This window comes from Caretta caretta, chromosome 2 (assembly GCF_965140235.1).
Source record: "Caretta caretta isolate rCarCar2 chromosome 2, rCarCar1.hap1, whole genome shotgun sequence".
Taxonomy (NCBI): Eukaryota; Metazoa; Chordata; order Testudines; family Cheloniidae; genus Caretta; species Caretta caretta.
The window spans coordinates 142,843,079-142,859,217 of record NC_134207.1 but is presented as its reverse complement, the minus strand read 5'-3'; the positions used below and the strand labels follow the sequence as shown (position 1 = coordinate 142,859,217).

Genomic DNA, 16,139 nt, shown 5'->3' with positions numbered 1-16,139 from the left:
GAGGTGGGGAAGGGAGATAAAGGAGGTATAAATTTCACAGATAATTAGAAGATATAAGAGATTTAATTACAGCAGGCAGCATGTTTTCACTGCTGATTTCCAGCCACTCTGCTAAAAGGTTCCATAATTTAACTATTAATAACACTTTTCAAGATCAATCATTCACATACAGTGCTACCCCATAGAACAGACAAGTTTATTTTCTGGCAGCTGTGACTGATATAGCTACAATCTATCAACTCAGCATACTGCTGACACATGTTTACTGAAAATAACACACTATAATACAGTGTGTATGCTGTTATTTTTCACAAACAGGAAATAATTATTTCTTGTTAAATGTCAGTTGTGCTCATTCTCTTACACTGAGGGTTGGAAGAGTCTGTATTCTATAAACACAGATAACATGTCCCCAGTCCAATTAGTGTCAGAGCTATGAAACCATCTCTACTGCTTACTTTTCCATGATGTATCAGAACACCCTCACTGCTGTCTCACCTATACTTTTCACAAGACAACACATATGATCAGCTAGATCCCCAGGTGTCTATATAGAAAACAAGGCAAATGTGGGACTTTGAGTACTTTAAATGAAAGTTTACTAACCTGAGGGCCAAATTCAGCTCTCACCAGCACCAGTGCAATGCCCTTTGCCCATAAAGTTGTGTTGCATTCAACCTTCTCACCTACCTCAGAGTGCAGGCCAGCACAAAAGAAGGAGATATTTACTTTTTCTCTGATTTGGTTATATTTCCTCTCCCACCCTTCTTTTATCCGGTGCCTTACTTTCCTTCTCTCGTTCCCACCCAAAGTTTCTTCTTTTCTCTGCTATCTATATGTCTCTTGATGCTCTCTGCAACCCTCCAAATGGCTCTTTTGCCTATTTTGTGCTAGCCTGCACTCTGAGGAACTCTATATCTTCAGTCAGCCAGCAACTTCTTGTGTTGCCTATTCTCTGGGGTGGGAATCACCGAGTTTGAGTTTGCATGCTACACCTATGCCAACATCTCATCAAGGTGAAAATGCTTCTGGTGGGTTTCCACCAGTTTATACAAAAATTCAGAGACTACACCCTTATGGACTGCCCATATAAAGAATAAACCCACCCTTCCCAATAATAATAAATAACCCACCAACAATCCCATCAGCACAATCTGAATATTAGCTATTTATTCGGAGGACCTGTTGTAAAATGATATGATGCACTTCATATATCAGGAATTGAATACACTATACTGTACTCTTAGTTCCCGCTGACCAAGAAGCAAGGAGCTGGGCTTAGGAATTGAAAACAGCTTTCCTGTGTGACAACAATGGGCTCTTCCTCTACAGCAGTGGTTTTCAAACTTTCTTTCTGGTGACCCAGTTGAAGAAAATTGTTGATGCCCACGACCCAATGGAGCTGGGGATGAGGGGTTTGAGGTGAGGGAGAGGACTCAGGGCTGGAGCAGAGGGTTGAGTTGCAGGGGTGAAGGCTGCGGGGTGGGGCCTGGAATGGGTCCCTAGGTGCTGAGCAAGGTGATCCAATGCCTTGCATTCTGTGACCCACTACTCGGTTATGACCTGAACTTTGAAAAGCACAGCACTAGGGTATGAGGTTCAACTGTAGTTGTAAAGCTTCATGCAAAACGTTTTTTTTTAAAAGAAATTTAATAATGCATAAAAAGTCAGAACACAAAAGGGTTGATTCTCCAAAGCCTTGCATTTTGTATAGTGATTTATTCTGGTACTAAGTAAGTTCAAAATGGTGTAAATGACCACCAGTGTGATCTGGCCATTTTGCACAGGTGTAAATCTCTACACAAGGTGCAGGGCAATGGAGAATAAATCTAGGGCTCTGTGACCAAATGCACCCTGTATTCACACCCTACATACTGTTGTGCTAATCTTTATACAAAGTATGCCTTGTGAGATTTCATTTAAAAACTAATAACTAATTGGCCAATAATATCACAATGAAATGTACATGGCAACATTATATATAAGTTATGAATTCTCCCCGTACAATATTTATAGAACATGTTTAAACCCACATAGTCCTGATTAACTACTCCTGCCTAAACAGGTCTATCTTAAACAAAGGATTGTGTGTGTGCCTCACTGTATATACAGTAGTAAACGAGGTCCTTGAGACAGCAAGAGCGAGACAAGGAAAATTTGTATTTCAGCATACACAGGAGAGAAGAAAGAGCATGGGGCACCTTCACACCCAGACTACGCTTTGCCTTCTTCACTACTGGAACAAACTTTGCTTTGAGGGATAATTCTCAGAAGAATCCATTTCAAAGAGTGACTAGACTATAGAAGTGAGGGGCAAGAACACCTCAAAGTATTAACTGAGAGAGACATCACTCTTTTTCACCTAAGAAGACAAAGGAAACTGCTTGACTTCGGGAGGGATCCTGACCCGAAGTTTGGTCAGCCCTGTTGTTGGGAACATGTGTTAAGGATTTTACCTTGAACCAAGTCTAGCTTGTTAAGTTTTAGCACTGGAAAGCATTTAATCTTCATTCCTCTTGTGACCATTTCTAATTTTAATGCCTTCTACTTGTACTCACTTAAAATCTCTCTTTGTAGGTAAATACACTTGTTGTAGTCTTTAATCAAAACTAATCCAGTGTTGTGGTTAAACTGGGCTCTGTGGTAGCTCAATTTAAAATAGCAAAACTGTTCAATATCGTTCCCTTACAGAGGCAACAGACCCAAAATATCTGAACTGTCCAGGAGAGGGCTGGATAGTGGAGAACACATTTTTGAGGAGGAAAATTTGGGACTGGAAGTGTGTTGTGGTCACCCTGCAAGTAGTAGCCACGGCTGCTGGCAGCCAGAGTGTGGCTTATGTTTCCTGACAGGCTGCTGTGGTCAGAGTTGCAGGACAGGGCTGCAGCTATACACAGACACACAGGACGTGAGCTGCATGCGGTTTGGCTGTTTGTGAGAGGCCCAGGTGGAAGGTACAGCAGCAAAGCATTGCAAGGTACCCCAGGTTGCAGGACAGGTGGTGACCTAGCCTTCACTGGCATGGATTGTATTCCGGAATGTGAGAGGCTCCTGCTAGGATGTGCTTATAGCACACACAGATGTCACATGGGCATAAATCCATCCCCTCCTGCTCTCTCCTCAACAGCTTCCCAGCATTCAGGGACTCACAAGTTCAGGAGCCTTCCAGGAGCCCTTGCTGTTAAAAGTAGAGGAACTGTGCTGTAAGGGCTGCCCCTTCTCTTCATCTCAACTGGCTTGAAGAGGGGAAGGGGCAGAGGAAAAGCATCAGGTGGGCTTCAGAAGGAACAACTGAAGCTCAGCAGAGGTGAGGAAATCACTTTTGGTCCTGCACCAGGAAAGTGCCCTTTCCGCTAGGAAGCGGGAAGAGAATCTGGAATTTCCTTTGATACCTCTCCCCCACCAATTCATCAGCCTATTGCCACCAACTCCCACAATGACCCCCAAAGCAGCCTCTTTTGTATAAGCATGAATAGACATTGCGGGAGAGGGGCACTAAGGAAAGGAGTAGAGTAATCTTGGCCAGAGACATACAACTCAGATACATTTCAAGAAAACAATGAGGAGTCTGGTGGCTCCTTAAAGACTAACCAATTTATTTGGGCATAAGCTTTCGTAGGTAAAAAAAACCCACTTCTTCAGATGCATAGAGTGAAAATTACAGATGCAGGCATTATTATACTGGCACATGAAGAGAGGGGAGTTACCTTACAAGTAGAGAACCAGTGTTAACAAGATCAGTTTGGTCAGGGCATATGTGGTCCACTGCCAATAACTGAGGAGGAGGTGTCAATACCAAGAGAGGGTAAATTGCTTTTGTAGTGAGCCAGCCACTCCCAGACCCTGTTCAAGCCCAAACTGATGGTGTTAAGTTTGCAATTAAATTGTAGCTCTGCAGTTTCTCTTTGAAGTCTGTTTTTGAAGTTTTTTGGCTGAAGGATGGCTACTTTTAAATCTGTTATTGAATGTCCAGGAAGACTGAAGTGTTCTCCTACTGGCTTTTGTACATTACCATTCCTGATGTCTGACAGAGACAAACACCTACAAGATCCTTATCAAGCATTCTTAAAACTACAATAGCCACCTGGGGAAGGGAGGAAACAGATGGACAGAGTGAAATGGGTACCGGGAAGTCACCCACTACAGGACAGGCCCAACAAGGAAAAAAACAGAACACCACTGGCCATCACATACAGCCCCCAGCTAAAACCTCTCCAGTGCATCATCAACGATCTACAACCTATCCTGGAAAACAATCTTGCTTACAGACAGCCCCTCAATCTAAAGAGCAGAATGAGGGGGGATTTGATAGCTGCTTTCAACTACCCGAAAGGGGGTTCCAAAGAGGATGGATCTAGACTGTTCTCAGTGGTAGCTGATGACAGAACAAGGAGTAATGGTCTCAAGTTGCAGTGGGGGAGGTTTAGGTTGGATATTAGGAAAAACTTTTTCAGTAGGAGGGTGGTGAAGCACTGGAATGCGTTATCTAGGGAGGTGGTGGAATCTCCTTCCTTAGAAGTTTTTAAGGTCAGGCTTGACAAAGCTCTGGCTGGGATGATTTAGTTGGGGATTGGTCCTGTTTTGAGCAGGGTGTTGGACTAGATGACCCCCTGAGGTCCCTTTCAACCCTGATATTCTATGATTCTTTAACACAATGAGCATGATAAGGAAAAGCCTAAAAGACTTGAAAGGGGATTTAGCTTCAAAATGCATTTGAGAGTAGTGTTTAGAATACACATTTCGATTTGTACACCAAAGATGATCTCAAATATTCCGAAAGGGGTGGTGGTGGGGGAATCTCTTTCCTTTAGTATGTATTTAATACAAAAATACTGAGAGGGATTTGTGAACTTGATGCTAAAGCACTAACTGTTGGTTACCAGAAAAGTGTAAGCATCCAAGCAGTTTTTCATTATAAAACAGCACGTCTCCAAGTGGATTTTACCCCCAATTAGTGTTCACTGTCAGTTTTGGAAGGCAGACAGTGGTATGCTCAATACTAGCTTAACTTTTTCTACTGAAGTTAGCCATTGACTTCAGTGGGAGCAGTGTCAGGTCAAAACTGAGTGCTTTAGAGAAGCCCCCTCGCAGAGCACTCAAAACACATTTGGGCAGCACCGGGAGGTAGTCAGGTTGGGGGAGACAGTTCAGACAGGTATTTTTTATCTAAACTCAAGGATGACACTTTATTCCTATATTCATCACCTATCCTTCAAGTCACTCTCCTCTCCTCAACCTTTTCAATGATAACTGAATTATATTCCCTGATACCCAGGCTTGTGCCCTGTTTGAATCTCTCAGCATCCAGGATCTTGAAAAAATCCTGCCATTCTTCCTTTGTAACATGTCTAAAATCTGACTTCTCTATACCCTGACTGCTAACCCCCTGCCCCATGCACCAGCTATTTTTAATCTCGACTATCATAACCTCCCTTTCTTTCTGGCTTCCTTTCTTCTCCCCCTTCTAGTCTATCCAAAACACTGCAGTTAAAAATCATCTTCTCTCACTGCCCCACCCTCCACTGACTCCTTGACTACACATCAAGCTCTGTCTCATCTTTCAGAGTAACAGCCGTGTTAGTCTGTATTTGCAAAAAGAAAAGGAGTACCTGTGGCACCTTAGAGACTAACCAATTTATTTGAGCATGGAGCTTTCGTGAGCTACAGGTCACTTCATCGGATGCATACTGTGGAAACTGCAGAAGACATTATATACACAGAGACCATGAAACAATACCTCCTCCCACCCCACTCTCCTGCTGGTAATAGCTTATCTAAAGTGATCATCAAGTTGGGCCATTTCCAGCACAAATCCAGGTTTTCTCACCCTCCGCCCCCCCCCCCCCCCAAACTCACTCTCCTGCTGGTATTTGTGCTGGAAATGGCCCACTTTGATTTTCATACACATTGTGAGGAGAGTGGTCACTTTGGATAAGCTATTACCAGCAGGAGAGTGAGTTTGTGTGTGTGGTTTTTGGAGGGGAGTGTGGGGGGGTGAGAAAACCTGGATTTGTGCTGGAAATGGCCCACCTTGATTATCATACACATTGTAAAGAGAGTGGTCACTTTGGATGGGCTATTACCAGCAGGAGAGTGAGTTTGTGTGGGGGGGGCGGACATGGCCCAACTTGATGATCACTTTAGATAAGCTATTACCAGCAGGAGAGTGGGGTGGGAGGAGGTATTGTTTCATGGTCTCTGTGTATATAATGTCTTCTGCAGTTTCCACAGTATGCATCCGATGAAGTGAGCTGTAGCTCACGAAAGCTCCATGCTCAAATAAATTGGTTAGTCTCTAAGGTGCCACAAGTACTCCTTTTCTTTTTGTCTCATCTTTCTCACCTTCAGGCATTCATATAGCTCTTTCCTTGCTTATATCTTAGTTCTCATTTCCTTCTACTCCTTCTCTTGTTCGATATGGTCTGTACAATCATCTTGCTTCACTGTTCCTTTTATTTTCTTCTCCCTACGCAAGAATCAGTACCAGTTGTAGCCACTTCTGTGCCTTAAACAACCTCCCTCTTCTTCAGTGCAAGGTGTCTCCACATTCTTCTAATCTGTCTTTTGCTTGATTTCCTTTCCTGTTCTCACCTCCATATTGTCTACTCTTGCTCTTTGTAAATCATACTCTGCAAAGAGCAGTGTTCCCTTTTCCTGAGGATTCTGTTTTCTACCATCCTTCCCTTCCACTTTGGATGGGTGTCTGCTCCAATTATGCTATCAATCTAATTTGCAGATACATTCTACCACCCTGATGCTGAGTAGTACCTTACTTCTAGAATAATCCCACTGAATGCAATGGGACTATTTCAGGAGCAAGGTACTATTCAACATGAACAGGGGAAGCAGAATCTGGCCATTGGTTTGCAAACTCCCTGGGGAAGGGAATTTTCTTCTTTGTTTATAAAAGACTATCTGTACCGATACATAATACAATAATAATAAATATTTTATTATTTAAATAGTTTATTTCGTTACCTATTTTGAGCACGATATTAAAATATTGAGGCCAGACTAAACAGGAGAGACCATATGAAATTTAAAAAAAAACCAAAAAACAAAAACCCTTGAGTAGTCATAAATATTATACTTGCTATAATTAGTGTTCATATGTCATTATGTGTGTGGGTTTTCTGCATCCAAAAAATCCACTTTCTGTCTCTGGAAAGATAGCACCTTTTCAATTAGTGAACTTTGTGAACTGTTATGTGACTTTTTAAATTAGCAATAACAACCTCAGGGGGCAAGATTCCATCTCTAGCAATTAAAATCTGGTTTTACAGTACAAAGTAGGGGGAACATTCTCGAAGGAAAACCACTTTGCTGTAATTTGTGAATATTCATCTTCAAAGTGGGAATGTTACACTGGGGGAAGAAAGCTGACTGCTCCATATAAAACTGCAAACAATTTCTTATACATACTGCAAATTAGTTGGCTATGAACTGAAAAACAAATAAGTTTACAGTCCACATCTGAGCAGAAAGGCCTGAAGCAATGTGCTTTGTGTATAATTACGTTCTCAGCCTGAGAAATCTTACAGTGACGAGTTTACATGAGATCCACATGAACTCAAGAACTTTAAGAGGTCAATGAATTTTCTTGGACTTACTGGACACACAGTGATGCTTTGCTCCCACTGACTCATGCTCAGACTTTCTTCCAGTGTTGTGCATTTCTTCATCACCATGTCCCAGCCACAGTAAGGATCCTGGGATCCAATACATGCACTGCAAATATAAACCCGAAAAATTAGATAATATGAACACTTATATTTGCCTATACATGCCAAGGCTCCCTGAGATGCTACTTAACATTTCCTCATATTAGATAGATCAATAAAGTAAAACAGACACAATTATTGTAATGGAGTTCAGGTGACACATCAAGGTGACTGAACTATGGAAAGTTAATGGGAATTAATAAACATCTGGGATACAGACCTAGAATCTATTATAGGTAGTCTGGTAAATTTTCTAGTTGTGTGCATAGTATGTAGTCAAGTTGTAATAATACTTAATCACTGCAGTATAGCAGAAGTGATTAAAAAACAAATTGTCTCCTCTCAGATGATTTCAGAAGGCATGTTTTTGACTATTTTGAAACTACAGTTATCACCTTTTGAGAGGAAGAAGATAATAGCTGCTCCTTTGAAACAGAACACAACAAAACTTCATTAACGGCAGCTATTTCTTTTACAGTGTGGTATAGAACCCTCTGAAATAAGTACCAAAAAAGTGGCTTATTCTGCCCTTACTACGTGGTATGAAATAGGGTAGTCCATGCAAATTAAGTAAATAATATTTATGCTTAAAGGAATAACCCCACATTATTTTCATGTTTTGGTTACCCGTCTCTTTAAATCCATCATCGGGGGCTGGCCATTAGATCCTCGCATCAAAATACTCATACTTTCCTAGTACGTGTGTATTAAAGGGGAAGCTTGTAGTAATCCCAATTTTCAGGCTGCATAACATTTTCAGTTGTAAAAGATTCTTGCAGCCTTTTTTAAAGAAGTTCCTACACCTCCATAGTTTGCAGGAAGCCTTTGAAATTTGGCAAGGGAGAGAGCCCTCAGGCTAGAGAAGTGTTTATTCTTTATCCCATAAAATGTGTTTAGGTTAAGCTGAGTTCTAAATTGCTAAAAATTCCCATTTCCCTTATCTGACTTGCATTGATCAGCAATGTCTTGGAGCATACAAAAATAATTACTAAATGGAACATTCTGAAGAGCTGGGCCCATACTGCTGCCAAAGCGGCAGCAGAGCAGTAGCAGCAGCAGACCCTGCACCAGGGATGCCTGGGAACTGTCAGAGCAGCTGTAGCAGGGTAGGAGCAGGGACAGAACTAAAGTATGGCAGGATGAGCTAACCCTTCCATCCCACCCCTCACCATACCCCTCAGAATCAGCACATGGTCCTAGCAATCCCATTCACCTCTCTTGGGGAACCACATGAGATAGGAAAAGGGGAAGTGAGAAAGCACCAGGTCAAACTTCCACAAACACTCTGAGCCCCAGTACATAAAGCTAGCAGTTCATCCCCTTTCTCAGATAACAGCTTTCTTTTGCTGATAGCTATTCCTGTAAATCAAGTGGTAGAGCGTGTTCTGTCGTGATAAAAGTTCATCAGTCAAATACCATTAATGATACATGACAGGGTGGGGATGTTCTTACCACATGGAGCATAACACAAGGGCATCTCTCTTGTTCTGCTCTTCTCCACACAGCTCAGGGAGACACTGTGTCTAAGATACAGTATGGCTTTTTACATCTTATTCTTTCTGCCATTGATTTGCAAGTTTCTGGGAAATTTATATTTTTTTATACTGCTCCCAAATTGGGAATGGAAGAGAGGTATCTTCTAAGTTTATATTTATTTTTGTGGTGCCTGTTTTTGATTAACTGTCCCAGGTTCTAAAGCCCCATTTCTTCTCTTCTCCCGTTTTTCTCTGGGGATAATAAAGTTCCATTTATGTTCTCCAGGTATCTCATTATTTTGTGTTGCTACTCCCAACTGAAAATCACTTAGCCACACAAGATAAATACTTTATACAGAGTGAAAGGGGAGCAAACTTTTAGGCTAGAAGATTACAGAGCTTTTGTCTGATGCTAAAATGAAAGACGCAAGTGATAACACACAATAATGTGTCATTATTTTCCTCAATGAAACAGAATTACCTGTTCTTAAATTCAGAGGTATTGTGTGTTTCTTTTTCATTTCACATGAATAGTATAATCCTTAAGAGGGAATTTCATGCATAGAAGTGGATAAACAGACACAAGAGGTCTGTTAAATTCTCCTTATGGATGTGTCTGAAATGCTTGTTGGTGAACATCTGCCACCGTTGTTGTAACAGCATTGCTACTCCACCAGTGCTAGTGACAATGGGTAGTGCTATCTGCTAATGGTGTAGACAGGACTACGTGATACCGTGGTAAAAATGCCAGCAACTAGACGACACTGACCACGCTGGTGAAGCTACACTGGTCCTAAAGAAAAGGTGGGAAGATTTTTCAAAAGAACCTCAATATAGTCCCAGCCTGAGTACATATCATTCCCATTGATTGGGTATGAATGGAGGGGGAGATTTTCAAAAGTGCCTACAAAATTTAGGAGCACAAGTCCCACTGAAAGTCAATGGGAGCTAAATCTTCCCCAAAATTTGTAACACAGATATCAATGACAACTGTTCACAAAGGGAGAGGCGAAGAGACCCCGGAAGTCCACACTCTCTCTTCTGTTGTGAGTATATAACTCCCACTGACATTAATGGGAGAGGCATACAGACACTGAAGGGCAGAATTTGGCGCTGTTGGAGGAAGTAGGAAGAACTGTGGCTGAAATAATGCAAAAATATGAGAAATTTGCCAAAATGACTGAATTACTTTTATTCTTCCCACTGATTGGCCAGTTATATTATTCACCCCTGCCCTCCAAATATACGTTAAACTTTACAAGGTCATCTTTAGCTTGCACTTCAGCCTTGGGTTCCCTTTCAAGCTTCCTTTTTCCCTTTATTCTTCAGTCACTATTATACCACTTCTAAGGGCAGGTCTTCACTACCCGCTGGATCTGGAGATCTGATTGATCTATCAGGGATCGCTTTATCGCGTCTCGTCTAGATGCGATAAATCGATCCCCGAACACACTCCCCGTCAACTCGGGAACTTCAGCTCGCGAGAGGTGGAAGCAGAGTCGATGGGGGAATGGCAGCAGTCAACTCGCTGCCATCCTTGCAGCCAGGTAAGTGGACCTAAGATACGCCGACTTCAGCTATGCTATTCACGTAGCTTAAGTTGCGTATTTAGGTCGACCCCCTCTCCCACAAGTGTAGACCAGGGCTAAGTTATTTTGTGTGATACTTCTATCAGCTGACTGAACTGGCTAGTATCTACTTAAGATGGAATAATGTTCAAAGGGGCATGGTCAATCTGAGAACTGGTTCTTTTCAAATGTGTTAAAAGTAGTTTCAGGTATTATACCTGCATCTAAGTCTTCTCACCAATTTGTTGTTGTTTTATAATCACATTTTCCTTTCCCTCCATCTTTTAATGCTTCTTACTCTCATGTCACTGTGTCTCACACACGCACAACCAATGGAGAAACTGACATTGTACAGAGGAAACAATAAAACTAACTAGACACGAAGGGCTGTCAAATACATATGGTGTGAGCAAACTGGAAACTAATATAGAGTTTCCCCCTCTAACCTCTTTCAGTTAAATTTATCTTAGGTACTGCTGGAGGAATATTTTTGTCTGGAAAAAAATACTGTGTATGATTTGTAAGTTGACAGCGCCCTTTTAAACAGAACAGACTAACTGGCAGAATTGGATAATACATTAGCCTCCTTCTACCTCTGGAAACTTGGGTTACATTTAAATTTTGCCAGAAGTGAAAATAAGTTACTTCAACCTAATCCCCAATGGATATCTGTCCACATCTCAAAGACATTACACAATTTGGCCTACGTCTGCTACTATCGGGAAACGGGCCCAGGAATAAAAGTGAAATGGTCAGGAACATAGGTCAAAATTGAGGTGCACTAGCAGAAATGAGCGAGGAAACATATATAGCACCTGTTCACATTATGCCTGACCCAAATAAGTCCCTTCCTTACAGAAGCACTAAAAATGACCTAAGTCAGCCAACTAATACGAGAACAAACATAAAATATATGTTTCAATTAATATGTAAAAACAAATGGATCACTTGAATTAATAAAAAAGGGAAGGAAAGCCCCTGGGCAGATTCTTCTCAGATACAGTGGAGGGAATCTAATAGAACACAGTGTATTTCAATGGAGTTATGCTGCATTTACACTGGCGTAGCCATCATCAGACTCTGGACCTATGCTTCCAGTATTAGCCCTATAAGTGTTATACTTCTAATACTTACTCTGATGGCTTCCCTTGCTGTTTCTTTTCTTTGACTCCTCAGAGAGACAAAATTCACGAAAAGAAAAGGAGTACTTGTGGCACCTTAGAGACTAACCAATTTATTTGAGCATGAGCTTTCGTGAGCTACAGCTCACTTCATCAGATGTTTACCGTGGAAACTGCAGCAGACTTTATATACACACAGAGAATATGAAACAATACCTCCTCCCACCCCACTGTCCTGCTGGTAATAGCTTATCTAAAGTGATCAACAGGTGGGCCATTTCCAGCACAAATTCAGGTTTTCTCACCCTCCACCCCCCACACAAATTCACTCTCCTGCTGGTGCTAGCCCATCCAAAGTGACAACTCTTTACATAATCAAGTAGGGCTATTTCCTGCATAGATCAAGGTTTTCTCACATCCCCCCCACCCCCATACACACCTAAAAATTCACGAAGGAAGCCAAGAACAACAGAACAACTGATCATGAATCAGTTCATTACAAATCACTATTCCTAGTCTAACATGACTATAACTAAACTATGGCTTTAGCATCTCTGCAAAATGTACTGTAATGCTGGACTTCTAGTGCTTGCTTCAAATTTCCCTAACTACTTCCTTGCTTTTCCATTTCATTAGGAAAAGTAAATGATGGCTGGTTGAGTATCCCTCTTGTAAGTCATTCAGCTAGCTGTGATGCCCAGTTTGTCTACTGATGACCACTCAAAGTTTAAACACTGATTTGTTATTGATAAGTAAAAACAACAAACTAATCAATTTTAAAGTGGTTTAATTTCCCTGGCTGTTTTATAATTAGCTCTGAACAGCCCAACAAAACTGCTCTACTTCAACAATACCTGAGGTCTGTGATTTATTCAGAAAGAAAGGCAGAACTGAACAGTGCTCCAGAGCAAAATGCATATGGAAACATTCAATTTTAGCCTTAAAAAAGAATACATTACACATATACACACAGAGCTATGGAGTGGGTGCTTCTTGTTTTTATTTTAACATTAAAGACCAAATCCTGTCCCACTGACTTAAGAGACTTTTACAATTCATTTCAATGAGGCCAGGATTCGGCCCTGAATGAATTTACTGTTTGTGATAGCTGCCAAACGTATAACCTTTTGAACTGTAGTTCTTCATCCAAAGAGCAGATACAGCCGTGCACATTTCCCCATATTGATCTGTTATTATGCCTCTGCCCTGATCCATAAGGACCTTCTGGGCAACACAGTGTTTTGTAATGTAACACAAAGTCTTTTATCTCTGGCAGACTGGTTCAGTTTTGCCCTAATTTGGTGGTAAGGGGTATTTGGTCTCTGAAATAAGTTGATGATCTCAGTCCTGTTCCTATTGGACAAGTTAACATCATAATGGTCAGATACTGTAATCATATATGTATGGTTAAGTCAGCAGAAAGAGTTAAATGGTCAAGATCACCAGTGGTCAAGAAGACCTTGTCTTTCAGTCTTCTTGACCATCCCATTTTGTGTGGAAATGTATCATATTGATTAAATTTTCCCCAGCTTCAGGATGAAATTTCTAGTCACAGTGAAAAAGACCCAACACAGGATAGCCAATAGCCCGGTGGTTAGAGTATTCACTTGGGATATCAAAGACCTGAGTTCAAGCCTATGCTCCAAATCAAACAGAGCAGAGATGTGAACCTGGGTCTCCCACATAGGAGAATGCTCTAATCACCAGACAGACACTTTGTGAAAATTTTGAAAGTCCTGGGTTCATTCTGATGCAGAATGAAAACAAAATGCAAACCTTTTAAATTTTTTCACAAAATTGAATTATTGTTTTTCGGCCAGCCCTTCTTGAGACACTGCTGGTTTGGTTTTCAAAGACCAGCACCCAAAAGATAACCCATCTAAAGTTAGGGGATACTTTTAAAAGTTCATCTCTACATGTCTTTAGGAGAAAACATCACCCCAGAATGGCTACCATTTTGCTCAGGTCACATTTCTGAATGAGAAAAGTGTCAAGGCACAGAACTGACCATATCTAAACCATACAGTATAATCATCTTACTTTTCTTAGTGTTTAATTTTTATAAATACATATTCATCTCTCCTCCAAACTGAACTTTTAAATATGATATCATGAGGGACAGAACAACTGTCTGCCAAAGTTCCCTTGGTTCTCTCCTTGATTGTCATGGGTGAAAACGATCACAAATTCATCTCCATTAGATCCCATTGTGATTGGGATTCATTAATTAACTGACTGAATCAATTCATTGTACTTCACTGTTACTACTAACAAAATTGCCAAATAAAATCTACATCCAAATTATACATGTTAAGCATGAAACCAGGTCAGACACATCATACAAGTGGTTGTGAAACAGAATCATAGACTTTAAGGTCAGAAGGGACCATTATGATCGTCTAGTCTGACCTCCTGCACAGCGCAGGCCACAGAATCTCACCCACCCACTCCTGTAACAAACCTCTAACCTATGTCTGAGCTACTGAAGTCCTCAAATCATGGTTTAAAGACTTTGCCACTAGGCATTAGGAGAAAATGACCTAGAATGAACTGTGTGTTACTCAGTGAGAACATCAGAACCTGTCAGATGCCACAGGCCTGATAATGAAACAAAATATGCTAGTTTTATAATTTCTTCTTTTCTAGGAACAAACACTGGCACCCAGTCATCACACTGGGTGCGCATAATGTGCTTGTCAAATATGTAGATGTTGACTGACAGTTCTCCTGTATAGATCTACAAATAAACAGATAAGGAGAGGTCCACAAAGAGAAATACTGATAGCAAGTGTGGACTGGAGGCTTGATGTTTTCTTGCTGAGAGAGCCAGACTACATAAAACTGAAATTTAACAAAGAGACATAGGACTTAATTACATTTGTTTTAAACAATTTTGTGACACTGGATAAATGAATACTGCAATTAATTTGAACTAGTTCTATTTTGTAAATACAAATTAAATTACTTCAGGAAATGCTTCATTTCCTTATGCAACAACTTTGTCACTGTTTCATTTCAAAGACATAAAGCAGGCCACATGTGATCAGTGGACATGCATATCTTTAGCAGATGCTAACATGAAAGCGGATATATTACTAAACATTCATCATCCTTCAGCAAGCTGTGATTTTAATTTTTGTTGCAACAATATTTTCAAGTTAATTTAGAATCACTATATATTTTGAATGCAAGACATTTACTTATAAAGATCACAGATCATAGAATATTAGGGTTGGAAGAGACCTCAGGAGGTCATCTAGTCTAATACCCTGCTCAAAGCAGGACCAAAACCAACTAAATTATCCCTGCCAAGGCTTTGTCAAGCTGGGCCTTAAAAACCTCTAAGGATGGAGATTCCATCACCTCCCTAGGTAACCCATTCCAGTTACCTTCACCACCCAAACAGTGAAATAGTGTTTCCTAATATCCAAACTACACCTCCCCCACTGCAACTTGAGACCATTGCTTCTTGTTCTTTCATCTGCCACCACTGAGAACAGCCTAGCTCCATCCTCTTTGGAACCCTCCTTCCAGTAGTTGAAGGCTGCTATCAAATCCGCCCTCACTCTTCTCTTTTGCAGACTAAATAACCCCAGTTCCCTCAGCCTCTCCTCATAAGTCATGTTCCCCAGCCCCCTAATAGTTTCCATTGCCCTACGCTGGACTCTCTCCAATTTGTCCACATCCCTTCTGTAGTGGGGGGCCCAAAACTGAATGCAATACTCCAGGTGTGGCCTCACCAGTGCTGAATAGAGAGGAAATTAGGTCCCTCGATCTGCTGGAAGTGTTCCTACTAATGTAGCCCAATATGCCATTGGCCTTCTTGGCAACAAGGGCACACTGCTGACTCATCTCCAGTTTCTTGTCCACTGTAATCCCCAGGTCCTTTTCTGTAGAACTGCTTCTTAGCCAGTTGGTCCCCAGCCTGTAGCGGTGCTTGGGATTCTTCCTTCCTAAGTGCAGGATTCTGCACTTGTCCTTGTTGAACCTCATCAGATTTCTTTTGGCCCAATCCTCCAATTTGTCTAGGTCACTCTGGACCCTATCCCTACCCTCCATCATATCTACCTCTCCCCCTATCTTAGTGTCATCTGCAAACTTGCTGAGGGTGCAATTAATCCCATCATCCAGATCATTAATAAAGCTATTGAACAAAACCAGCCCCAGGACCAACCCCTGGAGCACTCTGCTTGATACCAGCTGCCAACTAGACATCGAGCCATTGATCATTACTTGTTGATCCCGACAATCTAG

At 41.3% G+C, this 16,139-nt stretch overlaps 1 protein-coding gene across 1 annotated transcript in view; it reads right to left on the bottom strand.

The window, feature by feature from the left end:
• SEMA5A (semaphorin 5A) overlaps positions 1-16,139 on the bottom strand; it is a 657,104-nt gene that overhangs the window by 170,790 nt on the left and 470,175 nt on the right. Inside the window, exon 12 of the mRNA XM_048839567.2 lies at positions 7,611-7,728. Coding sequence (XP_048695524.2) covers positions 7,611-7,728 — 118 coding nt within the window. The remainder of the gene's footprint in view (positions 1-7,610; positions 7,729-16,139) is intronic.